Genomic DNA, 26,975 nt, shown 5'->3' on the forward strand with positions numbered 1-26,975 from the left:
GTCAGCCACGATGCCCCTGAACCTGAAATTCTTCTCTTCCCTGTTTCCGGGCACTGATGCCAGATGTTGGAAGATTTCAACGTCCTCTCAACCATAGAAGAGGATCATCTAAATACCAATAGGTTACCAACTTACCATCATGTACATAACCACTAGGTTTATCCTTCCAAGAACCACACAGATCTACTACAACATATGACTGAGTCAAGCAATGAGCTCATTACCAAACACAGGCATTCACTATTCATATACACAGAGCTCGTTAACCATCTACAAGTCAAACAATGTTAAAACCAACAATGCATGCACCACTGCAGACAAAAACTTACATGGGGCACCTGCGCTGACAATTTATTCTATGAAGGTATATGAATGGCTTATGTATTCATTTCATTCCAGCGTAGTCAAAGAGAGACACCACAATCCATGCATCGGAACTGACCCAGTGATCAAATCTAGGACTCAATCACTGCAACACTACACATAAAGTAAGGTAACAGAGGTTCTTTAATTTAGCATCGCAATGCAGCATGGAATCCTGAGTACAGCATAGTAGCATCAATCCTCTTAGCGTCATCAAAATCTTAACAAAAGCTTTCTGGAACTGTTTGCTAGCTTACAGAAACACAAGAGACATCGATAAAACCAAAGGAAAGGTAGAGACCCTAGAATTCCGACGCAGGAGCCGGCCGATCCGCGCGCTCAGAAGCCGAGCTTGGTGCGGCGCCAGTGCCTGCGCTTGGCGTTGTACCTGAAACAGCACAGTACGCAGCCGCTGGGTCAGCAACAGCCGGATCCAGATCACACGAGCGGGAGTTTAGTGAGGTCGAGGCCGTCACCTGATGGTGTTGTCCGTGCGCATGCGGATCCAGTAGGGGATGGGGCGGTTCTGGCGCATCTTCTTCGCCAGCTTCTTCTTGATCCGGAAGGTCTTGTGCGACGGCTGCGCGAACAGAGGAGCAGACCGGCAACCATGTCAGAGAAACAATGGGACCAAGGCGGCACAGTGCAACACCATGGAAAAGGCGGCAGTTACCATCGCTGCGGCGGAGACGACGAAGCGGCGGCGGCGGCGGCGCGAAAACCCTAGAAGCCTGAAGGCATGAAATGGCGGATAGTGAGGATTATATAGTGGAAGCGAGAGGCGCGGTGTTTGGGTTGGGCATGCTTGCCTCATGGGCTGGACCCCCGTGGGCCGAAGCTGGCCTGTTCCTGGGCAACGTAATAGGCCTTGTATTGCATAGAGCCCATTAGTTTGATGTAAGGGCAAACATATCTTGTGCTTTGGATAGTAGAAGATATTCTTATGATAACAGGCGCGACAGGGACGGATCCAGCGGTGGGGCGGGCGGGGCTCGAGCCCCCCCTACCGCTTCGGATCCCATGGAGCCTCACTATAGCCTCCTATAATCTAAAATATATACAATATAGTGTAAAATAAGTTTTTATACTACAGCAATTTAGTCCAGTCCCTCCTAAAGTTTTTTCTGGCTCCGTCCCTCGGCGCGTATATGGTGATTTTCTATTGAGCACCGAATCTACCAGCCAACAAGTACGACGATCTGGCCTTATGGCTCAAACAATTCGCTCCTCAGTCCGTGTGTCAACCTGGATAGTATAGGATTAGATTAGGTCGGGCTGAAGTCCTTATTCTTCACGGGATTATTCTAATAACTCACGAGGAACTGTTGGGTTTTTTTTAGGAACGGGTCCAGACTCCCTACATATACAAAGGGGTACGATCGATTAAATCAACCAACAATCGATCTATAAAGTAGTTTTTTACTTTTTTTTTCTTATGCATTAGATCTAGAAGTTGTTGTAGCCATAGTTTAACTATAGTTGTAGTTTCTAATCTTAATCTTTATCTTGCTTCGGCTCTATGTCATTTTTAATCTTCACCGTCCCACACCTCATGCTGGAATGTCTGTTGTGACCGGAATATGAAAGTCATATCGGAAGCCATATGACCACCGATTTGACACCATCCCATACCCGTAAGAGACTAGAATATTGGATTTCCAAAAGTTTTCTAGTGAGTGTGGGTAAAATCACACACAATCGCACATGCCAATTTCTAGCATAACTAGAAGAATTGGACCATAGAGAAGCTTTCTGTTTTCGCATATTTTCTTTGCCCCTTAGTAGTAACGCTTTTGCATGGCATATTGTCTTGCCTCCCAACTATATTAGCTCTTGGGGTGATTTAGAACATAATATATATGAGCATTTTCTCTCTCTAGGAATATGAGTTAGAATTAGTTGACTTAGCATCACTTTGGCATGAAAGAGATGAACCAGTTAGTGATTATGTTTAGAGATTTCGAGATATTAGAAACCGATATTTTCAGATCCATGTTACAGATAAACAATAGGGCAGGCTTTTAATGGATTGTGCTCGTACTTAAAAGGAAAATTAGACGACGACTAGTTCTTCTCGCTAATTCAAGTGCATCTTACATGATCTTACATGAGGAAAGAAGAAGATGTGAAGTGGCCAGTGCAAAAGGCCTCACACATCTGGCTGAACCCTTGGTAGAGCCTTAGGAAGATTTGAGTAGTTTGATTTTTTGATCCCCTTATGGATCTATATTTGTATGCCTGTTTCTGGCCTCCGTAAGGAGGACTGTAAACCTTTTGTTTTGTTTTGTTTTTCTATTTCTATGCTTAATATATAATGGAGCGCAGTTCTCCTGTGCGTTCGAGAAAAAAAAGACTTGTGAATTTCGTAGTAAAGAACCATCTAAAACATCTCTTCATAACAAGCACATGGTAGGATGCGATTAAAGTACCTCAGATGATGAGTCTAATGATACATATGCCACTGAACTTGTTCAGCCAGCTAAGGTCAAAACCTCCAACATGATTATCGATTCAAAAGAATTAGCAAGAATAAGTTAGATTTACTTTTAGTTTTGTCAAGTGCGATAAAACAATCGGTGAACCATTAAAGATTGACAATGTTAAAATAACTCGTACCATTTAATCTCTAGATAAATTAAAGAGAGAGATGCTTATTGTAAGTGGCAGAAATTCTTTTTCTTGTGCCACTAACTATTACAGTGATTTCTGTCGACAGGTGCAATCCGATATAAATAAAAGTCTGTAGAGCTTTCAAGAGATGCAACGATATAAAATCTGATTCCTATATGTACTGGATTTCGTTTGCAATGCACTTCACAAAAGGTACATATGGACAAAATAGCTTAGAACTGTGAGAGTACTACGTAGCTGTGGTAGTAGGAGACAGATATTCACCACTCACCAGGCATCCTACCATTGGGTCGTCAAGCTAAGATCAGGATTTTAATTAACTTTTGGTGCACGATTCCATTCCCATCGATCGGTTTGTTGGCGCCAGCCCTTTCTGCCAATTTGGCAGTTAAATAACAACCGTCATGGCATAGATCCTCCGTGCTACAAAGGCTCCAAGTCGTAGCCGCAATTCCCGGGGCCGTCCAAGTCCAGATCTCTCTGTCTCGCCAGCATACGGCTACGCAACAACCAAAGCCGGTCACGCACGGCTCGACACTAAACAACAAGAAGGAAACAGAAACGTCCCTCTCAAGCACAGCCCCAGACATCTCTCTCTCTCCGACCCAATCCAGCCCCCAAAGAGAGCAAGCAAACCGCGTCGTGGAGACTGGAGACTGAAGACCCCCGGCCGGATGAGCTAGATGCATGCATCAGGCAGGCACAGAGAAAGCTGCACCTGATGATGCAGGGTGCCAGGATCCTACGGGACATGGTCGGCATCCTACACACGAACGTCGCCGTCACGGACATGCAGCTTATTATCCCGTGGCCGCCACATGGGGGTTCCGGACGCTGTCCCGCGCGCGCGCTCTCGCCGGTCGTCGTCGCCGCCGGAAGTCCAGCCGTTCGGACACCACAGAGCCGCTGGACGATGCCGACGACGACCACCACCACCACCAGGCGGGATGGAGCTCCTCCGTTGATGAACCGACCGGGATTCGGCGAATACGTACCGACATGCATGCCACACATGCGTACGTGGCAGCAGCGCTAGCGGCTTCGTCGTCCGCTGAGCATTTCGCAGGAGTGATCCCCATGATTGACATCTCGTTCGCGCGCGTTCTAATTAAGCTGCATGCATCATGCATGCTGCCCGGCCAGTGCCCAGATACACTACACATGAGATAACAGGTCGCGATCGATCACCCGATCACGGCCACATGGGCGTTCTACGTGCTGTCTGCCATGATCCATGGCGCCTAGCTGCCACCTGCCATGCTTGCTTTGCACTTTAATTTCATCTCATCTCATCTCGTCAGCAAGCTAGCCGTCGGCGCTGGATAAGGCAAGGCAAGCCGCAAGGCATATGCATGCAGGTTTCATCGCGAATTAATTGCACCAGGATCTAGATATAGGGCCCCCCTGTGATCTTCATGGCTGATTGTTTGCCTGTACATGTTAACAATAGCAAAGACTCTATTAGCACATACTAGCAAGGTCAATTAACTGATGGACAAATGATTTGCTAACTCTCTTGTTAACAATTAGCTAATTTATTAGTCACCTCGTTTGCAACCTAATATATGCTAAAGCCGGCAAATTATTTACCGGATGGACGGTAGCAGTTTCTCTTGCATTGGTTGGGTGCGCCGATCAGCTGGGATGAGCTTCTTCAGCTCGCTCGTTAAGTCGCCTCTGGAATGGAATACAGCGGGAAAAAAGCACCACCGCGGAAGAAAACAAAAGCAACAATATACGGCAGGGAGGGTTTGACTGGCATATCATTTTTTCTCTCCTGAAAATATAAATCCAAGTGCTGGCCACGTACAGTACGGGGTTGCTGTCGAGTTGAACGAGCTCATGGCATCCTAAGACGATCTTGTCCCAATCATTGCGTGTCACCCTGTGTCAAAATACGATCCCACGAAATGCGGATCGCGGGCGAGGGCTAATGACTGCGTTTGGCCGGCCGCGCAAAAAAACATCGCAAATCCGGCTCCTGCAAACTACTAGTACGTGCTAGTACTTAGCAACAACTGCTAGGCAATGATGTGCAAAACTATCTTGAAAACCGTCCTTGTACCGAGCTCACGCTTGGACAAACATTGCATGAGAGCTAGTTTGATGGCATGGAAATGGAGGGTATCTTTGAAAAGAATTCTCTTGCTATTAAAAATTGAATAGTAAGAGGTTATTACCTCATTATCTCTTTCACCTATATGATCATCAAATCAGCTCTAAAGGCTTGTTTGAAAGCAAGGGTAATAGAGGAGATTGAGAGGGCTCAAATCATTTACTATTCAATTTCGAATAATAAGTGATTTAGACATCTCAATCCCTTACATTACCCTTGGTCCCAAACGAGGGGTAACGAGACAAAAATCCCATCAAGAATGGTCTCATCACACCGTTTTCAATGCTGCAGCTTCAACAAGAGTAAAATAAAATTAAGGACCTGTTTAGGAACATAGTATTTCCTTAGTTCCAAGGCAATACTGTGTTATTTGAATTTTGAGCATACCATTGTATTTTAGACCAAAAAGTGTTTGAGAGCGCACCTAAAAAATTGTATTTTTAAATCATGATTTTACCAATACCATAGTATTTTTGGGGTCAATTTTTTTTGGTGTGGACAAAGTTTTTTTATTCTTGCACACAACTAATGTCTTTTCTTCTCGTACACCGCAACTAAAATAATAAGATATTGTGTCTTCAAACAGGTGTTGAATTGAATTGATGTAAAATATACCATAATTATGTCATGACATACAATAAAGTATGGTATTATAAATCGTGGTTTTGAGAAACATAGCTCCCAAACAAGGGCTTGTTTGGATCTCATGAGCTAAAACCAAAAAAATGACTCAAGTTTAGTTATTTGGCAGAAAGAGCTAAAAGCGACAAAATAGCAAAAAAAGTAATAATTTAGTCACTTTCAGTTGTTCTTGTTTGGATCTTTATCTCCTAAATGATAGAACTTCATTCACTTTTGCTTTAGTAACTAGAATTTAAACAGGCCCTTTATTTTAGTCCTGTGGTCTAAATAGTTACTCCCTTCGTTTCTTTTTAGTCGTCGTTGGATAGTTTAATTTTGTATTATTCAGCGACAACTAAAACGAAACAGAGGGAGCACTAGCTACGCATCTGAGACCGTTAGCGCTGCGCAGCGGGAACGAGAGACAGGGCTTGTTTCGTTGACAGTCTAATTTGCATATTTTATTTAACATTTTTTTTATGTAAGATTAGTTCTTAAGTTCGAACAAGTATGACACTACAACTAAATACGCCTAGAGTCAGCCGTAGGCTCGCAGGTATCTGAGCCTACTCTACTCTGCGGGCTGCGGCGCTGCGCGGGGCGTGGGCGTGGGCGTAGGCGTAGGCGTAGGACTGCTTGCGCTGACGAAACCAATGGGCGCGCGCGCGTCTCATGCGCACTACAGACCGCACATGCTGACACTCACTAGCTGTCACCGGTCACCTACACTTGCACGCACGCCAATCCAACCCCCAACCCCCCCCCCCCCCCCCCCCCCCTTGCTCTTCTTCCCAAGGCCGACGTGGAAGAAATTGGCGCTGGCCCTCTACGCCCGCCGCCTGCGCTAGCGTCACCGCCTTGTCGGCTGGCCGCCCGGCCGGCATGGCATCCGAGTACCGCCATGTGCTATCTTTCATCTGGTTCTGCCTGCACACACATGCACACGACGGCCGCCGTGGCCATGCATGTCTCTTCGAGCTCGAGCGGATCAATGCACACGGGCACCATGTACTAGTAGGCGTAGGTGTACGCGTGCTGTTCCTACGAACGGCACAGGATCGTCATGTCGTCGTCCGCTCCTCTTGACGGCATACATGATACGGCCACACCCCAATCGCTCCCTAGTAGTCCTATCTCCGTCCATCCATCAACTTTAGCACAGGATCGATCTCTAGCTAGCTATACTGCCCATATATAGGACGACTGATCGATGGTGGTCACATGTGATGTGTCTTGTGCATGCATGTATATATGCTGCTCAGTACAAGTAGCTAGCTAGCAGGTAATCTAATCCGCGGATAGCATAGCACGCACGCACCAGAGAATTCGGGGTTTCACCCCCACGGCCCCACCCCACGTCCCCACCACCCGCAACACCCCGGCCGGCATCTCATGTGCCCGGGTTCCATGTGGCCTTGCGTTGTCTGACTTGCACCGGTGCACGTTCCCCCCCGGCCCGGCCGACGCCGCTGGCCACTGGGAGTGCCAGGACCAATCTCCTGCATGCCCCCTTGTCTCTACGGCGAAAGGTCAGCTTGCTAGTAGTACCAGCTAGCTAGTAGCTAGCGCTAGCGCAGCAATCAACAGGGCTGCGGCCCTGGCGCCCTGCTGCGTCGCCCACTGCTTTTGTTTTTGCTTTGCTATGCTCTCGATCGGCTGATTGGTAGAGACTAGAGAGAGCATCAAATCCTTCGGATGATGTGCGATCTGCATCAATCGACCAGATGAGTTGCTGTGCCTAAAAGCTCAACTCGATCCGCACAGCTGGACGACCAGTTCACGAAACACACACACACACACACACACGAGTACTACCACCTCCGGAATGCAAACCTCACGTTTCCCTCCTTGAGGAGCCAAACGATTTTTGATTCAATGGAATATATGAAAACAATAAAAAACAAACATTTATGATACTAAAAATTATTATTATTTAATCGACTGTAGAATTATTTTTAATAAGTTTTATTGGAGATACAAATATTGATGTTGTTTTTTTATGATCTTAATTATTTTTTTAAAACAATTGGTGTAAGCATGAAACGTTTTTTTATTTTTTTGCGACGCATAAGACTTTTGTTAAGGTCTTGTTCGTTTACGTCGGATTGCACACGGAATCGTTCCAATTAATCAAAGTTTATATAAATTAGAGAAACAATTTAGCTAGGATTTATTCCGACCCATCAATCTGACATAAACGAACAAAGCCTAAAGAAGGGAGCAACCGTGACGCTCGCTGCCTTCCGGATTTGCGAGGGGGAGAGGACGAAGAAGAAGGCGAGCAGTGACCAGTGGAGCCAGCAGTCCAGCACCAGCCGACCACCACGCTGAGAATGAGATCAATGACGGCACGAGGCGGGGCCGTGCTCGTGGGACCCGCCTGGTGGTAGCCTTTCTCCGGGCGTCGTGTAGATTCCAAATTTCCCCATCTCTCTCCTATTTATAGGCGCCCCTTCCATATCCCGCGAATGGCGAATGTCTCGCACACACTCCCCTGCCGCTGTGCCGCACCCGCACCCCTCCAGCGCGCGCGGGCACGAGCACGAGTACGAGGCTCCATCGCCGGACGACCAGGTAGTTGCACTGCCGCCACCGTCGACGACGACCGAAGGCGACGATGGCCAGGCCGCAGCAACGGTACCGCGGCGTGCGGCAGCGCCACTGGGGCTCCTGGGTCTCCGAGATCCGCCACCCTCTCCTGTACGTAGCTAGCTTAGCCCAGCAGCGTATAGTATAGGCCACGGCCACCTACGCTACGCTACGCGCGCCGCCCCTGTTCCTCACCTCGCATCGTCCCGTTCCCGGAGCTGACCGCGCCCGGCTGGGGCTGTTGATTTGCATGCAGGAAGGCGCGGATATGGCTGGGCACCTTCGAGACGGCGGAGGACGCGGCGCGCGCCTACGACGAGGCGGCGCGGATCATGTGCGGGCCCCGCGCGCGCACCAACTTCCCCGCCGACGCCAACGGCCCGCCGCCGTCGTTCCTCTCCGCGGCGCTCGTCGACAAGCTGCACCGGTTCAACCTGGCGTCCGTGCAGGCCGCGCAGCGGCAGAGAGAGGCGGCGGCGGCGGCGGCGGCAGCAGCAGCAACCTCCGCGCCCGCGACGCCTCCGACGCCGCCGGCCACGCAGTGGGGCGGCGGCGGTAGGTCCCTGGAGGAGCAGCACGTGGAGCAGATGATCGAGGAACTGCTGGACTCCGACTTCTCCATGGAGATTTGCTGCTAGTGCTAGGCTAGCCGCGACGCGACCTGCCTAGCGACTGGCTAGCGCCCCCGGCCGGCCCGTCACCGCCGCGCTCCGCTCCACCTCTCCTCTGTTCTTGTTCTTGCACTTGCACCATGCGTCGCGCTCGCGCTCTTCTTTGTACTCGTGCCGACGTGCGTAGTATCGCTCAGCCGCTGCAGCGTGCGTAGGAGCCTGATTTGTGTACGCCACGTGTATAGCTGTAGCTGTACGTATAAGTATATATATGTAATCGAGCATTCTCATTCTTGCAAATTTAAAGGCCGCGTGCGTGCAAAACATGACAGCAGCGGTCAGCACCCATGAGGCCGTGACCCCTGCTGAGGCCATGCCATCTCGTCTCTCCCATGTTTCCTGCACAGGACTCAGGGATCCGAGTGTCCTGCTGCACCAGCACCAGTGCACCACCGCCAAGGGCCAAGGCTGCTTCGCGTGTGTGTGTGGGCCTGGCCCACCTGGCAGCTACCGCACGTTAAGGAACTGCTCTCCTGAGAATGAACCGTTGCTCCTGCGGTCTTGCTACCATGCTATGCCATACGCCCATACTCGCGCGCAGTTTCTTATTTCTGGGCTCTCAAGGACAACATGTGCGTACGTCGGTCGAGGGTTGTGAGAGGGACAGGGAGGAATTAATCATGCATGATGTGTGTGTGGTTCGTGGGACATAGCTCAAGCATCCCTTGTGCTCCTGTCTCCTACTCTGCTGCCATCGTCTATGTTCCTCCCTTCTCTTCAGGTGCCTTCTTTTCTTCTTCTTCTGCTGTCCATTCCTGTGCTGTGTACAGAGATCCTCCGGTTGCTGTTGCCTATCTCATTCGATTTCAAATATGCAGAAAAAAACCATTTCCAATTTTCAAGATCCAATAAGAATTAGATTAATCTAGATGAATTTTATGCTGTCCGACTGTAGAGTGTAGAGTACGGATATACTGTATATTTTTTTCTAAAAAAAAGACATCTAGAACAAAGCGGTCTGTGGTCGCATGCTCCATGTACTGGGCCGTAAGAACTAGTCCGACTCGACTCGGCCCACATGCTGGAGATAAAATCAATCAAATGAATTTTTAAAAACCTGACCTCCGGGAGGCTCCCACAGGCCCGTACCGAAAATCCTCCCACACGCTGACGCTGGTGCCCGTTGCTCTGTCCTCTGTTCGAAAAATTTCCTCTTGTTGAGACCTGGGGCATCTCTCTCTCTCGCCCCCCCCCCCCCCCCCCCCCCCCCTGCTCGCGGCGCAGCGGAGCCGACGCGATGCCGCCGAGGAGGAAACGGCGAGCACCACCGGCCAAGTCGCAGAGGCAGACGGAGCCGGATCCGCAACCGCAAGTGCCCCCTGGCGCCGACGCGCCGCTGGAAGAGCGGCTGATATGGGGCAGCCAACAAGAAAGTACGGCATCGTAACCTCCTCCCTATCCCTCCCCATCTTTGCTACTGGTAGGGGCTGCGCTAGATTTCAGCTCCTGGTTGATGCATCATGCCAGCTGCCAGCATATCATCTGGCCGTAGTTTCTGTTAGTTGGGGCAAGACTACGGTGCGCAAAGAGGATTTCGTTGCTCTGAAGTGGAGTACTTTGTACCGGCTCTACTGGTTGGTTAACCGGAATGGGTGGCTCAGTTGGCCCTGTTTATCAGGAACTCCTGTTGGCACCAACAACCAAATGTTACTTGAGCTAGCTATTCTACTTCCTAGACTGAAGAATCATTTCAACCTGGCAAAAATTAAGCGAAACAGCCTGAAGGTGGTAGGTGAAATAGCATAGGGCCTGTTTGGAAGGCAGGAATCTTACAAAAAAATAGTTAAATCTTACAGGAAAAACACAGGAATAAGGAAAGAAACCAAACAGGCCCTTAAGGCCTTGTTCGGTTGCATAGGGTTTGGTCTTTGGAGAGAATTGAAGGGGTCAATTTTGACTAGCAAGGGATTTAATCCCCTCCAATCTATTTTTATCCACTCCTAACCAAAGAAGCCTCCTAGCCGAACGAGCCCTAAAGTAGTTCTGTTTTTGCACATTTAGAACAGCAGCGTGGAATTATGTTTCCCTACATCCTGCTCAGGCGCTAATGTTGAAGGCCAACTGTTTTCTTTCTGCATCAGCAATGCACGACATAAACACTGTTTACATATTCTCATGCAACGATTAGGATTCAGATTGTTAATCCAGAGTTCCGATAAACAGGCGAGCGCCGGATTACTGCCATCAAAGCCATAAAAGACGCGGAGGCTGGGAACATACATTACCAGTTGCAATTGGCACGGTCCTATTATTCCGAGGAGCAATTGGAGGGAAACGCCATGCAGTATTTTCAGGAGAACTTGCACAATCTGTCGGTTGTTCCGAACGAGGAATATGATGTGCTTGAGCTGAAATGGAATAACGGCGGCGAATGGATGATTGGAGACTTTGCAGATGACAGGACTCTACGGGCTTCGATTGCATCATTCACAGCTGCTGATGGACTTCAGTTCCCAAGGGATTCAGGTTTGATGAAGTCATCTAGCTACTAATGGTTTTTTAACTTCATAGTAACCAGCTAACGTCAGACTGCTTAACTGACATTTTACCATCACATATTCAATCGAGGAAGACTTCTATACGCGCACTAGCAATTTCAGTGACTTTGTAAGTATTTTCGCCTGTAGCGACATCGTATGTTTGTGTTCTAGACGTCACTAGTCTTATGAGTGCATGTTGCTCTGAAGGCTTGGAGTGAGCAGCCTGAAGGCCAAATGGCAGGAGCATCAGAAGCTTTTCAGACACCTGGGGTCTGCATTTTCTTTGTTCCACTTTATGCATTTGGAAAAAAAATTGTATTCCATTGCATTTCTATAGCATCATGTTTCCCAAGTAAATGCCTGCTCCTGGATTGCGTATAAACATACTCCTTCAACAGGCTGTGAGTAACCGGCTATCCTGTGGCATGACACCCAAAACTGTGAGGCTACCCAAGAATGGTGAGATGCTCCTATCTGTGCATGGTTCACCTCTTGGGGTCTATAAAGAAGAAAATTTAGCAGCCATTGAAGGTATTGCTCTTGTTCTCTTGCTAGTTTCCCAGGCAGAAGCCCCATTAGGTGTTTTCCTGTTAACCACTTTTCTTATTCCAGAATCTGGTAACGGAAGTGAAGATGCTCCCTGATAACTCACTGATATCACCTGTAAGAAATCCGTGTGATCGATCTATTGCTACAATTATAATTACACAGCCATCATGAGATTGGCCATTATTTGTATTGCAGGATGGTGCCAGCCTTTGACAATAACAGTAATGCACTTTGAAATTAGTGTTTAGGTCACTCTGTATTTTGATGAACCCTATTGTAGCATGCCGACTTTTATTCAGCTGACATTATTGTGCTTTGAACAGTGTTGTTAGCTTTGCTGCCAAGGAGGTCGGCAGAATCACTTGGCTCCGGCCTCCGTGCCATTTCCACCAGACGAGTTTATTTACGAACTGAGCCGAAGTTTTTCTCTACACAACCCTCGTTACAGGCATTACTGAAATAGATCATTAGAACAAGTCCATTGTTGACCACGGCCACCAAAATCTAGCTTGAATTCAAATTGATTATAATTGGGTGACAGCTTTAGACGACGGGATAGATAAACACAATTGACTCAGAGCTGAAGCAGTTTCGATGCAAAAGTCCAAAAACCTATCTGTGGGCCTGTTTGGTTCAGCTTTTTCTGACCATGGAGAGAATCTGACTTTAGAGAGAATCTGAGTATCGTTATGATTATATACGACGGAAGATAAAGGTGTCCACATGGCTCAGGATCTAGAGAGTGACGAATTCATACTATTACAACGACTTAACCGATTATGTGTTTATATTGATTTTTAATGGTTTTTAGTAAAACAAATTTTATAGAAGCTGATTGGAAAGCTGATTGTTTAACAGTCTGCAACAGCTTTTGGTGGCAAGAAGCTAAAAAAACTGAAACAAAAAGGGCCTATGTCTTCTATTCTATGCGGTAGAATCGGAACACAAGCCGTTTCCTAAATGGGAAAAAGTTCATTTTACTTCCATCACCGCAAGGCATTTTTTTTCCAACTATAAAATTAAACATAGCTTCTTCCTTATCTTTTAAAACCGAACACATGACCTATATATATATATATATATATATATATATATATATATATATATATATATATATATATATATATATATATATATATATATATATATATTCTTCCTATCTCTTAGGTTTGTTTTGATAAAACTTTGAAAAATTATAGTAAATCACAGGAAAAATAAAATAAAATATAAGATACAATTTTGTTGAACTTCATGGTATATTTTGATATAGAGTTTTTGTTATATCTTTAGATATATGATTTTTGCAATTAATTTATAGGTACAATTTATGTGAGCGAATTACGATAAACTTTTTATAATTATTTATTTATTTCACGCTTTAGCTATACCAAAAATCCGTGCCTATTAGATCATGTACGACTGAGCTATGGGTTTATCAGTTATAGATGATTCAACAAGCACGGAATTTTCTAGAGCTCGGGCATGCAATACCTAGTGTACCATAAAAAAAATATTAGAATTAGATCATAGAACTGTAGTTATGGAAAACATATATCTAAAAATATGACAAAAAATTATACTAAAATATGTTATATTACATGTTTACCGCATAGATCATGTTATATAAAATTGAATTAAATTATATTTCTATTTTTATTTTTTTAGTTTACTATAATTTTTTAAGATTCAGTTAAAGTAAACGTAGGAAAAAAATACATATGAAAACAGTCAAAGAGCTTATGTATCTGGTTTTAAGAGATGCGGAAGAAACTATATTCTGTGATTGTTGAGTTTTTTTTGGTTTAGTGAACGGACTTTTTCGACGCCAATTTCCTAATCCTACTGGCCGTGGTCTGCAACGAGGTGGGGCAGCGTGTTCGAGGTTCGAGCCCAAGTGCCCAACACACCGGGCCACACATGACTTGACTGGCTGGCTCAATTCGATCGCCTACGCGGCTACGCCCCACGCAACGCCACGACGTACCCCGCGACCGCAAAGCGAGCAGCGAAGCGAGCCCCAGGCGCCGGCGAGCCGGGAGTGCGTCGCCGGCGGCGGAGGTGGAGGCAGTAATGGGGAATAAGATCGCGCGGACGACGCAGGCGTCGGCCACGGAGTACTACCTCCACGACCTGCCGTCCACCTACAACCTCGTGCTCCTCGACGTCGTCAGCCGCGGCCGCTTCCTCAAGTCCGTCCGCTGCAAGCACGACGAGGGGCTGCTCCTCGTCAAGGTCTACTTCAAGCGCACCGGCGAGCCCATCGACCTCAAGGTAACCCGCGTGCGCAGGCGCCCTCCTGCCCCACTCATGAATTCCTTCGGATTTGGTGCCGGATCGTGGTCGTGAGATCCCGCCGCTGTTTTTTTTTCGCAGGAGCACGAGCGGAGGCTGGAGCGGATTAGGAAGGCGTTCAAGGGGATTGATGGGTCCCATGTATGGCCCTTCCAGGTGAGGATTTCCGTGCTTAGGACTTACCGTCCCGATTCTTATGAACTTTCTCATGTAGGGCGTAGGCTGTAGCTTCAGAAAAGTGGGCCATCGGTGACGTTTTTCCAATGCGCAATTGCATGTTCTAAGGGAAATTTAAGTGGGTTTAGCGATTTTTAGCCCATGTACTGTGTGTATGTTTGGTTCAGCTAAGTTTACACTAAGGTTTTGCGATTTTGGCAATAATTTGGTTTAACTGCCTTTTCCAGCAGTGTAGTATTTTTTTTTCGCTTCTATATGCTGTGGGTTACCTATTTTGATTAAGTCCTGATGATGTTAGTGTAGCCACTTTATTTGGATGTTTTTGCACAAGATAGCAAGTTTCTGAAATAGCCACTTTATAGTATGAATCAATGAATGTACATTGCATCTCAGTTCACATGCTGAATTGGCTTCCAAATTCCTATGTTGTTCAGGTTTGGCTGCAAACAGATAAGGCAGCATATCTCCTGAGACAGTACTTCTTCAACAACTTGCACGATCGACTGAGTACACGCCCTTTCCTCAGTCAGATTGCAAAGAAATGGCTTGCCTTTCAGGTGACTTCTCTTTTCTTTGGTGTGCATGCGTGTGTGGGCGCGCCCACGCGTGTGTCTGTGTTGAATGACTATGTGTGTGTACAAAGGCGTAGAAGTTGATTCTGCTGGTGTCCATAACCCATAAGGACATATATTCTCACTGCTAAGTGAAGATATAATTATTACACTAGAATTAGTGGGGCATGTAAGAGTCATTCTTTATTTTTCTTTTCCTTTCCAGAGATGCTTGCCAACTCAGACCATTTGGTTGTGCAGTTAATTCATGCAGTGGAGCAGAGCCATAGTAAGGGAATTTGCCATGGTGAGAAGGGTTTGTCTGAGTTGCATTGGAAGAAAATTCTCTTAGCTGTTATTTTCACACCTTTTTGTGTTTAGGTGACATAAAATGTGAGAATGTGCTTGTTACTTCTTGGAATTGGTTATATCTTGCGGACTTTGCATCATTCAAGCCAACGTATATCCCGGATGACGACCCATCTGATTTCTCATTCTACTTCGACACCGGAGGAAGACGAAGATGCTATCTAGCACCTGAAGTGAGCTCCTTAATCTAAATTACTTGAAAATAATATGCTATATATCACTGTTCCTGTGGAAAACCGGGAGGTACCTCCAGGAAAATTTGTAAACAACAAGGTTTTAAAGTCGGCTAGTCGACTCTAGTCGCCAGAGCACCGATAAGATGACTAATCGCGATTAGTCGAGCCTAGTCGACTCCTAGACGTCCACCTATAACAGGACCATGTGTGTGTGTGTGTGTATATATATATGTATATATATATAGTTGTAGCAAGACTTTAGGACAACAATACACTATAGCTGTAGCAGGACAACATTAATACTATATTGTAGATCATCAGATCTAAACATGTTTTCACTAAAATTAAAAGGTAAAGATCACTTACCTTGGATTGTACAACAACACACTGATTTCAACTCTAGGAATTATTAGAATGCCCAAATTTGTAGGCTGTTGTCAGTCACTAGGTCGGGACTTCAGGAGCATATGTAGAGTGCTGCCGGAGCATAGCAAGGCGGCAGGAGAGGAGGGCGGCGGCGCTGGAGAAGGGCGCACACGTGACTGTGCGCTGCGTATTGTGTATCGTATTGGTACAGGTAGGGTAAAACAGTGTTTGTGCTGTAAAGATGGTGGGCTGGCCCATGTAACAAAGACCGGATTAGTGGCCCAAAACAGGCATAACTAGTCCACCTTTACCCCTAGTCGGACGACTAATCACGATTAGTCGGCGACTAGGATGACTAATCGCTTCCTAGTCGCTCTAGTCGAGTCAGAGACCCTAATCGAGCTCGCTCTAGCGATAAGGCCGACTAATCGCGACTAATCGTGATTAGACGGACGACTTTAAAACCTTGAACAATTACTCTGGATAGTTTATTACTTGATTATACCTGTTGCTTTATTTTTCCCATTTGTTCCCTTTTTATAAATGCAGCTCGCTTCAGTACATATATTTGCCTCCTGTGTGTAACTGCAAGATAGTGCAGGTTAAAATTATCACTGAACGTAGATGTTAAGACTTAATAGTTAAGACTGGTTAGAATCAATGTCTCATTTAGTTATTTCTGTCAACATTAATACTGTAGTTATTCGGACTGCCCTGCAGATGTTCGGAATGCTACAACTGTAATCCATAGAGATAAAATATTTTAGAAACTGCAGCCGGATTATTATGATTTTGTCTTTTTCATGCCACTTGAAACATTGCATCCTGAAACCTGCTATTGTTACCAAGGATGGAATACTTGCTATACTAGTGCTTATTTTTTGTTAGAAGGGATATGCTCATATTATGATGCGATCTTATCGATATCTGTTATGTGTGTTGTTACCGTTTGTGCTACATCTTTGATCTAACACAACTGTTTCGTTGCTTCTTCTGTATTTTGTGAATGAATTCAATTTACACAGAGATTCTACGAACACGGTGGTGAGTCCCAAGTTGCAGCAGATGCACCTCTGCAACCATCTATGGATATATTTTCTCTTGGGTATGCACATTCATGTTAATTTTCACTTTTGTTCATGACCTTAGAAACCAGGCACGTTCCTCGTTCCGGGAATTAGGGAATGTTCGTTCCGTTCCAGGAACATGGGAACAATCTCGTTCCTGTAGTGTTAAAACCTTGTTTTAGTAGCGTACAACGTCCCATGTTCCCCCGTTCCTCGATCCCATCGATCCAGGAACTTGGTTAGTAAGGTTCATGACTTCATGTTTGACCTCTGCACCTGGCATGACAGTATATGCATTCCATGTCAAATAGTTCGCCTATGATTATGTTTTGCTTGGGCATGCTAGTTTCATCCAGTGGGCTGTATTGCCATTTGTTCTTCTGTGGCAAGGGGGAACATGTTGTTTTACACTTTTAGGTTTAGACTAAAGCTGAATGGTGATGATTATTGTAAAACGATTCTTATAAGTTACTGCACAAAACTCCTGTTATACTCATACCAACAACACTGACCCCCTCATTGTCTCTATTCTTTTCTTTACCCTTGAGACACACGCTGAAATACACAGCTTGAGTATTAACTGGGGGACAGCTTGAAAATATTATGGCTTCCATTGGGGCTTCACGTTTATTCACAAATATCATGTTAATTGCCATTTGATTGCATATATTGGAAGCAAACTCAATTAGAGTTCGTAATAGCTATTTTTCGTCCTCATTAACTTTGTTTTTGTCTACATTGCTATTTTCACATCTCATGGTTTAGTTTCATGGACTGTAGGCCATCTTTAGAAGTAGATTAGTGGTTGCTAGAGCTCTGGATTTGAAACGTGATTTTTGTGAATTTCTTTTCTAGCTCCGTAATTTAGCAGTACTATATTAGGTTAGAATTCTATCAGTCTTTTTCTTTTTTAAAATGCTGAGCATTGGATGTATCATGTATCTTCTGTCCAGGTGCGTTCTTGCTGAACTTTTCCTTGAAGGTCAGCCACTTTTTGAGCTTTCCCAACTTCTGGCTTATCGGCGTGGTCAATATGACCCCATACATACCCTAGAAAAGGTTTTTATGTTTTTTCTTTGCTCTTCAACAGTTTAATCCTTTGTTTGAATCATTGCAATGCTTGTATTCTTCTAACATGTAATCTTGGGTTGCATATCTCGCCACTTACCTCTTAGCATCTATAATACCGGTTGCAACATGAGTTTCTACAGTATTACATCCATCTCTGACAGGACAATTAGTTCATATTTATTTTTTTCTGGTTCGAAAAATGTAGCTGGGTAATAGTTTTGAAACCAAAACACTTATTTTTTTTCTCGAAAGCGTAGAAGAGCTGCGCATCATTATATTAAGAAAGGAAAGGTCCAAAGTGGACCGAATTACAACACCAAGACCAAACCCTCAAGTCTCCCCCACAAGGGGGAAGCCTGACGGGCCCTACGAGACCCTATTTAAAGCGACAATAATTCCCAAACTGTCTAAATGCTTCGCTCCCGCCTTACTCCAACTAATCAACTCATCTAGAAACAACCTCTTTGTCAAATTAATGGAAGGGCTCACTCTATCAAAAACAGCCCTATTACGAGGGAGCCACAAGCACCAAGCTCCAAGGATAATGACACTATTGAAACCCCTCCTCTTGCACCTATGGACTCTTTTAGAGACCCTCTCCCACCATGCAGCAAAGGACTGTTCAGCAGCAATAGGAGTGAAGTTACCAAGCCCGATGGACGACAAAATGAGATGCCAAAAATCCCTAGAAAAACTGCAGTTGCAAAGGATATGCTGGATTGTTTCCTGCTCCTGATCACATAGGGGGCAACTCGCCGGGTAATGTAACCCTCTCCTCTGAAGTCTGTCCGCAGTCCAACATTTATTCCTTATAGCCAGCCAAAGAAAAAATTTGCATTTAGGGGGGGGCCCAAGTCTTCCACAATCGTTTCCAAGGCTCAAAGAAAATGGACCCCAGGAAGAAGGCATTATAGCAAGACTTTGAGGAAAACTGCCCAGAAGTCGTGTGTCTCCAAACAAGCATGTCCGCCTCTTGTGAAAGAGTCACTTGCCCAATCTCATCCCATAATTTTAAATACTGCTGCAGCCCAAGCATAGAAAGATGACTCCCAATATCCTTAACCCAACGCCAGTTGTCCAAAGCTTGAGCAACCGTCCGGGTCGAGCTGACTCTACTGTCCACCAAACAGACAACCTCTGGTGCAATATCAAAGATAGCCTTCCCATTCAACCATTTATCAAACCAAAAGAGAGTGCTAGTTCCATCTCCGACCACATGAAAGACCGAAAGATTGAAAAACTGTCTCACTTGCTGCTGAATAGGAAGATTCATTCCCTGCCATGGTCTGGACGGATCGGTTCTTTGCAGCCATAACCATTTCACCTGTAAAGCCCAACTTTTGAATTGTAAATTAGAAACTCCAAGACCGCCATACTTTAGAGGCCTGGTTACTATCTCCCAAGGAACAAGACAGCTTCCACCATTAACATTCTTCCTTCCTTTCCATAGAAACCCTCTCCTGAGATATTTATTGTTTCTGACCTATTAAAGATCTACATTTTGTAAAATTTCTTGTATTATGATATTTAGCGTGTACGAGGAACATGGGAGTGAATGATTGCTATGCATGATTTTAATTGGTGTATCTGCAGTTCTGCATAAGTATTCCATGTCCTGTCCTAAATGGTTAAAGCTGGACTTTTCATTCTTTTTATGCCTGAGTAGTACCTATGTATCCTATTGGCAGTGGCGAACCCATCCCATATGTTTAGGGCGTGCACAGAAAAAAAAATTGGGAAAAAGAAAGAGAAGTCAGGGTTCGAATTGTGTCTGGCTAGTTCAAAACACAACACTTTCATGTTCTTAGGGTGTGCCGTGGCCCATATGACATGGAATGCATATACTTTCATAGACGAACTATTTGATATGGAATGCATATACTGTCATAAGCGTACCACCCGAGTTTTCCAGTTTGTGTCTTTGTAATATTTATTTGTCAAAACTTTGCGCTTATAAAAGATGCATGTAGACAGTAAGACACCATTTATCCTATGTACCTTCATTCGCATGCTACTATATATCCTCATCATCAGATTCTTTACTGATTTTCTGGTTTGTTTGACTAGAGGATTGTTGGATTCCATTCAGATATTACCTACACAAAGCCACTAAAATAAACTTGTGCTCACAGATACAAGATACTGGTATCCGTGACATGATACTTCACATGACCCAGTTGGAGCCCAAAAAAAGGTTACCATGTCGAAGCTATCTGCAGAAATATGAAATTGTTGTGTTCCCATTTTATTTCTCAAAATTTTTGCACAAGTTCTTCTCAGATATTGTTCCACTTGACTCCGATGCCAGGGTAAGTGTCATTCAAGTCTGTAGTAACCTCAGTTTCACTGTTACTGTTCATCAATGTAAACATAGTTCTCTTTGAAGGTTGAAAAGACTCAAGAAAATTTTGAAAAGATACATGAAATAATGATGGGCAGCTCAACAATTGAACAAATTGAGAGGTCCACATCGTGTGAGCATAGTGAACCATCTGGGAGAAAAGGCATGGGAGGAGAAACTTTATATTCACCAGGAGATTATAGAAACAGCACATCCATAGGTAAGAAAAATACTTCTGTAGACCATCAACATATTGTCGGAGGTATCAATTTCCTCCTCAAAGAAGTGGAGAGCAGGAGCAACAACACAAGCACAAAAGTCACAAAAGACACTGAGCATTTTGTTGCACCGAGCATTTCATGTGCAAGTGGTGTTCAGTCCTTGCAGCTAGTTAATCCAGCAGGAAGACAAATTGGAAGTGGTTTGATGAGCCAGAACAATGCTGTATCTCATGTGAAGAAGATCTCAAAGACTAACTTATGCTCCTTAGTGGCTGCTTATGATGATCAATCAGATACCTATAGTTTTGACATTTTTCAGCAGATAGACACCAAGGTGAGCTGTGAAGGAATGGTTTTGCTTGTCTCGTTACTCTGCTCATGCATACGCAGTGTGAAAAAACCTGAGCTAAGAAGGGCCAGCCTAATTCTTCTGAAGTTCTCCTCCACATACATAGATGATGATAGGCGCTTACAGCTAGTGCTCCCCTATGTGATTGCGATGCTTTCAGATCCATCTGCCATTGTCCGTTGTGCTGCTTTGGAAACCTTATGTGATGTTCTTTGTCTTGTGCAAGATTTCCCTATCAGTGATACTGTTATATTCCCTGAGTATGTCCTCCCAATGCTCTCTTTGCTCCCTGATGATACGGAAGAGAGTGTTAGGGTTTGTTATGCTAGTAACATTCACAAGCTGGCTTTAACAGCTTACAGGTTCCTACTTCGTTCTCGTAGCATCGCGAATATTCGACCTCTGGATGAATCACTGGTAGCTCACAGATCCCAGTCTGCAGATTCACCAGCGAAGAGGCAAGATATTTTTTTTCGCCAACTTGCAGAACTGAGGAAATCTATTTATGAGATAGTGCAAGATTTAGTGATGGGACAAAAGCAGACACCTAATACCCGTAGAGCTCTTCTGCAGGATATAGGTTATTTGTGTTACTTCTTTGGGCACAAACAAAGTAACGATTTTCTTCTGCCTATACTCCCAGCATTTCTAAATGATCATGATGAGCAGCTCCGTGCAGTTTTCTTTGCCCAGATTGTCTATGTTTGCTATTTTATTGGAGCAAGGAGTGTTGAGGAATATCTTCTGCCATATCTTGAACAGGCGCTAAGTGATGGTATGGAGGCTATCCTTGTAAATGCACTTGATTGCTTGACCATGATGTGCAAAAGTGGTTATTTGAGGAAAAGAGTAATTGTTGGTCTATTGGTAAAGGTTCTCCCCCTGCTCCGGTATACAATCAATTGGGTTAAACAGTCTGCTGTAAGATTTGTTGCTGCCTGCAGCGAGAGCTTAGGATCTGTAGATACTTATGTGTATCTTTCTCCTCAGCTACGGCAGTTCCTACACAGGGAGCCACCTTCATTGGACTCTGAAACTGCTCTTCTTTCATGTCTTAAGCCTCCACTACCAAAATCAATGTTCTACGTACCTTTAGAAGATGCTCAGGACATTGGAAACATTTTACTGAAGAGCAGTGGCAAGAAAGAACAGATATTACATGGTGGAAGATACTCTGGCATGGCACAAAGTGGATCTTTGGGCAACCTTGAAGATATTCGTCGACTGAAAGGCACTAATATTTCCAGCAGCGTGTCCTTGGATGTCAAAGACTCCTTTTCTTTTGGCAAATCACTATATTCTGGTTTTGCTCTACATGCATCTGCTGCAAATAGCTCCTTTTATGATGGCTTATCTAAAGGAATACCATCATATTCTTTTTGTATTGATAACCGGGGTTTAGGAGAAACACACATGGTCCCTGATTCATCAGTGTATAAAGCTTCGATAAGGCTACCTTGGTTGGAACCGAATCGTCCTGGCATGCAGACTAGAGATGATCATTTCAGTAGCAAGCGGCGAGATTTAAGCATCAATGACTCTTTGAAGAGCAATTCTTCTTTGCAAGGGGATAGCATTTCAAACTCTGATACTGGAGGATTGCCGTTCTCCAGATCAGCAGTGAACCTGGAGACTGGATGGAAGCCTCGAGGAATTCTAGTGGCACATCTCCAGGAACATCGCTTTTCTGTCAATGACATTGCCGTGTCGAATGACAATACCTTTTTTGTGACTGCTTCTGACGACTCGAGTGTCAAAATCTGGGATACAAGAAAGTTGGAAAAAGACATTGCTTTCAGATCTAGGTTAACATATAGCGTGGGTAATAGCCGAGCTTTATGTACGGCAATGGTTCATGGTACTTCACAGGTTATTGTCGGTGGTAGCAATGGAACATTACACTTGTTTTCTGTGGATTGTGCACGAAGCGTTGGGAGTGTCGTGGAAAGGTATGCTGGAATTGTTGGTGTAAAAAGGAATGATATCAAAGAAGGCGCAATTCTCAGCGTTGTAAATTGTTCACCCGACAGCTTTAGCCCAACTGTTCTTTTCAGCACTGAACATTGTGGTATCCATAAATGGGATACAAGAACCAACTCAGAATTTTGGTATTTTAAATCCTCTCCAGAGGAGGGCTATATATCAGCACTTGTTGTGGGCCAGTGTGGGAATTGGTTCATCTCAGGTTCTTCAAGAGGTGTCCTTACATTGTGGGATAATAGGTTTTTACTACCTGTTAACTCGTGGAACTATTCAATAGTAAGCCCAATAGAGAAATTGTGCTTGCTTATACCTCCACCAAGTTCAATATCTTCTGCTGGAAGGCCACTAGTTTTCGTTGCTGCCGGATGCAATGAAGTCTCTCTGTGGAATGCTGAGAATGGAAGCTGCCACCAGGTATTGATTAGTATATTACGAGGTTTGTTGGTAGAACATCATCGTTTTAAAGTGAATGTTTTGATTCTTTTAGTATTTTTCATAAGAAGTGTTTTTCATGTTCCTTATGCCATTTTATAAGAAGTGTTTGCACCTTTTTGCATCTAAATTGGCATCTGGTATATTTAACAAACTGCGCAGATGTTTAGAACAGCGAGCACTGATAATGAAGCTGTGATGTCAAAGGCACCATCAAGGCCTGTTAACAAGCCAATCATTAAAGATATAATAAGAGCACGTAATTATAAGTACAGAATCGATGAGTTGAATGACCCACCTGTGCGTCGTCCAGGCATTCGTTCTTTGCTACCCTTACCAGGTGGTGATCTGTTAACTGGAGGAACAGATTTGAAGATTCGTTACTGGGATCAAGCCAGGTTCAATTCTATCTGTAGCTTCATAATTTTTTCTTAACACTTCCTGTCATCATGATGTTTTTATATTGACATTGAAGGCCTGAGCAAAGCTTCTGTATTGCTGGTCCCTCGGCGAAAAAAGTCCGTTCAGCTAAAGCTGACATTTTAGAGAAAGCAGCTGGAAACGATGAGTGTTACGATATAAGATCCAGTTTTGGAGTACAAGTCGTGCAGGTAGCCTTCAGTCCATGTTCGGTAGTCCTTTCACCTTGGTCTCCCCATTCACGTTTCCCCATTATTTTTTTACCTAACAACCATGGAAATTGACAAGGCCTAGCTTTAGGATGTGTTTGGTTTGAGGTCAAAGTGGGATGAGGCGGGGACGACACCGTCCCCTCGATTTTTTGGGATTAATGCCGTCACTAAAAACTATTCCGGTGTTTATCTCGCCCCCACATGACTCATCCAAACACTATATAAATTGTGGCCGCCCCTTCCATTCCTCGGGGCTTGTTTGGGTGCTCTAGTATTCACCTCAGTACACATGGATTGAGGGGGTTTCGGGTATAAATTAAACTAATTTACACCTCAATCCATCTCAACATCTGTATTGTACTAAATACTAGAGTATCCAAACATAGCATCCATGTACATCCAACCAAACACACCCTTAAACAAGGTATCCTGCGTATGCAAACTGCTGTTTGTAAATATATGTTTGTGTTGTGCCCAGGAAATGTACAAACAGAATACCACGGTATCCGGTTTGACGCCCAAGACTCAGTTCGCGGAGGCAGCTGCAGATTCTGCCGGGTGCCATCGTGACGCAATACTCGCGCTGGCATCCTTCAACTTGTCTAGCCAGAGATTGATATCAGCCAGCAGAGACGGTGCTGTCAAAGTGTGGAAATAGCTGCTCCAGCATGGGTAAGATGACAAGTCCTTTGGCGTGTACATATTTGCCTGGTTAGTGCTTACACAGTACACATATGCCACTAGTTATTGTTGTACAGAAGATTGATCCACACAAGAGTCGAAATTGACACGTAAGCTTTCATCCTGTGTGACCTGACCTGTGTATATAAATACCAATGGCTTACCTACCTTACAGTAGTATATTCATGGATTAGTAAAAGATATCATAATGAATAGGAGGTAGGAAGGCTGTCTAACTACAATAACATAGGGCTCCAACCATAATCCTCCACACAAAAATGATCTTTTTTTGTCGGTGCTGTTATTTTGGACAATGAAAGGAAATCTTGTTAGTGTTCGGGTTGCAAATTAAAGAGGCCCGAAGGCTGAAGTAGCTTAGCTACATGGTTTGTTGCTTGTGTGCGCCTGTGTGTATTCTATTCTGGTAGCCACATGCAGCCAGGGCCGTAGGGGGAGTCTTCCGTTGATTGGACCCCCTTCTCCCTTTTACCGCTACAGGAGTACAGGCCCGTCAAAGGCAGAGCTGCATGTGGTCCCAGGAAACTTTGGTGGTGTGGGTCCTGACTGTGACTGGTAGGTAGAGGGAATGATGAGGTCATGGTCCTCTTGATGTCCTAGGCACATTGGTCATTTGTGGTACTGTGCATCTGTCATTCAGCATGTGTTAATGGTCGATCCAATCCAACCATAGAAGACTACTTGTATTATATTAATACAAAGTCCAGACAAATTTCCTCCACGTGTTTTGTGTACAATTTTATGTGCAGTAGGAAAATCCCTTGGAACGAAATGCGTGCGTACGAATTCCAGGATGCAGCTGACGGTGTACGACTCCTGTTATCACGTTTTCCCGTTGCCTGGGATAGTGAAATAAGCGGCAGTACTCGTTAGTCGTGACTTTGGTAAAAGCGGCATGCATAATTGCATATAAGTACGTAGAGATGATGCATAGGAGTAGAGATGATGGGAGGAGCATTCATTCGCCAGGAATGCACAAGGCACATTGCACTGAAAAGTAGAGCCACAAAAGGAGAGCTTGTATAGCTGTTTATAGATGTCATGCACTCGTAGAGTACGCCTTTTTCAGACACAGGTCATTTCTCTTCTTTCCTTACATCGTGCGTACGCACATACAGTAGATACGTACTGCCAGTATACTGCCCCTATACTGTCTTGATAGGTCCTGTCTCTGCTGATGCGCCATACAGTAGAATACGTACTACGTACGCACAGATGGTTCCACAGGCTGAGGATTTGAGACGTGCGATGCGACAACATCGCCACGCCATCCTTTTTCCCCCATGGTAAGACGTCCGATGCATGCATTCTCTTTTCCTTTCTTGGTCCCTCCCTCTCTTTGCCACGCGATTATATCATTCTTACGCAGAGGGCAGATGCTTCAAAAGATGAGAGGCACAATGAGAATGTTCTGTCCAGTGCTATACGCGTTAATCATGCGATGTGACTTTACCCTCTCTCTCTATCTTTTTTCCGAGGAGTACAAGTTGCTGAGCATTGCGTTGCGTTGCGTTCCTCAATTTGGGAAATACAGAGCTCACACAGAGGCTCACTGTAATTTTCGTCACTCAGCTGCCAGCTCCATTTTCCTGGCGTCCTTGGCAACTTTCAGCAACCAGACTCACCATCAGCGAGCAAACTCCATCTGCTGCTGGGGCAGGGCCCACGGCATGAGCAGCCATCTCAGCCACTCATCATTTCACTGTCTCCAGTGGCCAGTCCAGTTTGTGCTTTGCTTCGCTTCGCTTCACTTCACTTTTGACCGAATCTTGACCACCCCCCTCCAACGAATTCGTTGCTTCTGTTGATCTGTTCTGTGCTCGGCTCACACAGTCGGAGTTCTCCCTGTCCTGTCAGGGACGCGTCACGGCGTCAGCCTTCACTCACCTCACCTCACCTCACCTCACTTCCTCGGCTTCGGCTCCTGGAAAAGTCAGTTCGCTACGTACACAACTCCTGCTCCTAGTACTGTGTCATCTCCAACGATTCACCCCATATTTCTTCCCACATCTATACTTTCTATTAATTTTATTATATCATCCACATCTATACTTTCTATGATATTTTATTATATCATTAAAAAAATACTCCTCTCATATACAGGACATCTACAACCATTCATCCTATTCAGCTCTCCTATATACTATTCCCTTTGTTTTTTTATTTGTCACGTTTTAGTTTAAAAATAAACTAGCGAACGACAAATATTCGAAAACCGAGGTATTATAA

The 26,975-nt window shown here is 44.8% G+C and overlaps 4 protein-coding genes across 7 annotated transcripts; 3 read left to right on the forward strand and 1 right to left on the reverse strand.

Moving 5' to 3' along the window:
• Nucleotides 1-484: 484 nt before the first annotated feature.
• On the reverse strand, nucleotides 485-1,097 carry LOC103654171 (60S ribosomal protein L39-like). Its single transcript, NM_001377485.1, has 3 exons — nucleotides 1,037-1,097; nucleotides 840-943; nucleotides 485-751 (listed from the first exon to the last, which is right to left on the reverse strand). Exons 1-3 carry the CDS (start codon nucleotides 1,037-1,039, stop codon nucleotides 703-705), a joined length of 156 nt encoding a protein of 51 aa, NP_001364414.1. The 5' UTR covers nucleotides 1,040-1,097; the 3' UTR covers nucleotides 485-702.
• A 6,999-nt stretch (nucleotides 1,098-8,096) lies between these two features.
• Nucleotides 8,097-9,305, forward strand: LOC103654172 (ethylene-responsive transcription factor ERF003). Its single transcript, XM_008680995.4, has 2 exons — nucleotides 8,097-8,431; nucleotides 8,577-9,305. The coding sequence occupies exons 1-2, from the start codon at nucleotides 8,349-8,351 to the stop codon at nucleotides 8,956-8,958; spliced, it is 465 nt and encodes a 154-aa protein (XP_008679217.1). The 5' UTR covers nucleotides 8,097-8,348; the 3' UTR covers nucleotides 8,959-9,305.
• Nucleotides 9,306-10,075: 770 nt separating this feature from the next.
• On the forward strand, nucleotides 10,076-12,743 carry LOC100274234 (uncharacterized). Of its 2 annotated transcripts, NM_001148604.1 has the most exon segments (7): nucleotides 10,081-10,364; nucleotides 11,155-11,457; nucleotides 11,564-11,598; nucleotides 11,679-11,741; nucleotides 11,870-12,002; nucleotides 12,084-12,134; nucleotides 12,216-12,743. In NM_001148604.1, coding segments are annotated over 6 exon segments (702 nt in total). In that variant the 5' UTR covers nucleotides 10,081-10,228; the 3' UTR covers nucleotides 12,116-12,134; nucleotides 12,216-12,743.
• A 606-nt stretch (nucleotides 12,744-13,349) lies between these two features.
• Nucleotides 13,350-25,060, forward strand: LOC103654173 (uncharacterized). Of its 3 annotated transcripts, none has more exons than XM_008680996.4 (12): nucleotides 13,350-14,291; nucleotides 14,394-14,468; nucleotides 14,924-15,046; nucleotides 15,302-15,347; nucleotides 15,422-15,582; nucleotides 16,977-17,056; nucleotides 17,972-18,077; nucleotides 20,222-20,398; nucleotides 20,476-23,397; nucleotides 23,578-23,813; nucleotides 23,891-24,026; nucleotides 24,526-25,060. In XM_008680996.4, the coding sequence occupies exons 1-12, from the start codon at nucleotides 14,091-14,093 to the stop codon at nucleotides 24,703-24,705; spliced, it is 4,443 nt and encodes a 1,480-aa protein (XP_008679218.1). In that variant the 5' UTR covers nucleotides 13,350-14,090; the 3' UTR covers nucleotides 24,706-25,060. The 3 variants fall into 3 exon arrangements, 2 of the variants coding, with proteins under 2 accessions (XP_008679218.1, XP_008679219.1); XR_004857877.1 differs by having other exon boundaries at nucleotides 13,642-14,291; nucleotides 23,729-23,813; nucleotides 24,526-25,032; XM_008680997.3 differs by having other exon boundaries at nucleotides 13,661-14,291; nucleotides 15,267-15,347.
• Nucleotides 25,061-26,975: the final 1,915 nt, after the last annotated feature.

This window comes from Zea mays, chromosome 4 (assembly GCF_902167145.1).
Source record: "Zea mays cultivar B73 chromosome 4, Zm-B73-REFERENCE-NAM-5.0, whole genome shotgun sequence".
NCBI classification, from domain to species: Eukaryota; Viridiplantae; Streptophyta; class Magnoliopsida; order Poales; family Poaceae; genus Zea; species Zea mays.

Bases quoted from the DNA above. Each gene is read 5' to 3' on its own strand.
- LOC103654171 (NM_001377485.1), bottom strand. The intron at 752-839 runs GTGACGGCCTCG...GTGCTGTTTCAG, and splicing joins CGCACGGACAACACCATCAG to GTACAACGCCAAGCGCAGGC.
- LOC103654172 (XM_008680995.4), top strand. From the start codon at position 8,349: ATGGCCAGGCCGCAGCAACGGTACCGCGGCGTGCGGCAGCGCCACTGG. The intron at 8,432-8,576 runs GTACGTAGCTAG...ATTTGCATGCAG, and splicing joins GAGATCCGCCACCCTCTCCT to GAAGGCGCGGATATGGCTGG.
- LOC100274234 (XM_035966781.1), top strand. From the start codon at position 10,229: ATGCCGCCGAGGAGGAAACGGCGAGCACCACCGGCCAAGTCGCAGAGG. The intron at 11,458-11,563 runs GTTTGATGAAGT...CAATCGAGGAAG, and splicing joins TCAGTTCCCAAGGGATTCAG to ACTTCTATACGCGCACTAGC. The intron at 11,599-11,678 runs GTAAGTATTTTC...GTTGCTCTGAAG, and splicing joins CTAGCAATTTCAGTGACTTT to GCTTGGAGTGAGCAGCCTGA.
- LOC103654173 (XM_008680996.4), top strand. From the start codon at position 14,091: ATGGGGAATAAGATCGCGCGGACGACGCAGGCGTCGGCCACGGAGTAC. The intron at 14,469-14,923 runs GTGAGGATTTCC...TATGTTGTTCAG, and splicing joins CCCATGTATGGCCCTTCCAG to GTTTGGCTGCAAACAGATAA. The intron at 15,047-15,301 runs GTGACTTCTCTT...TTGGTTGTGCAG, and splicing joins AGAAATGGCTTGCCTTTCAG to TTAATTCATGCAGTGGAGCA.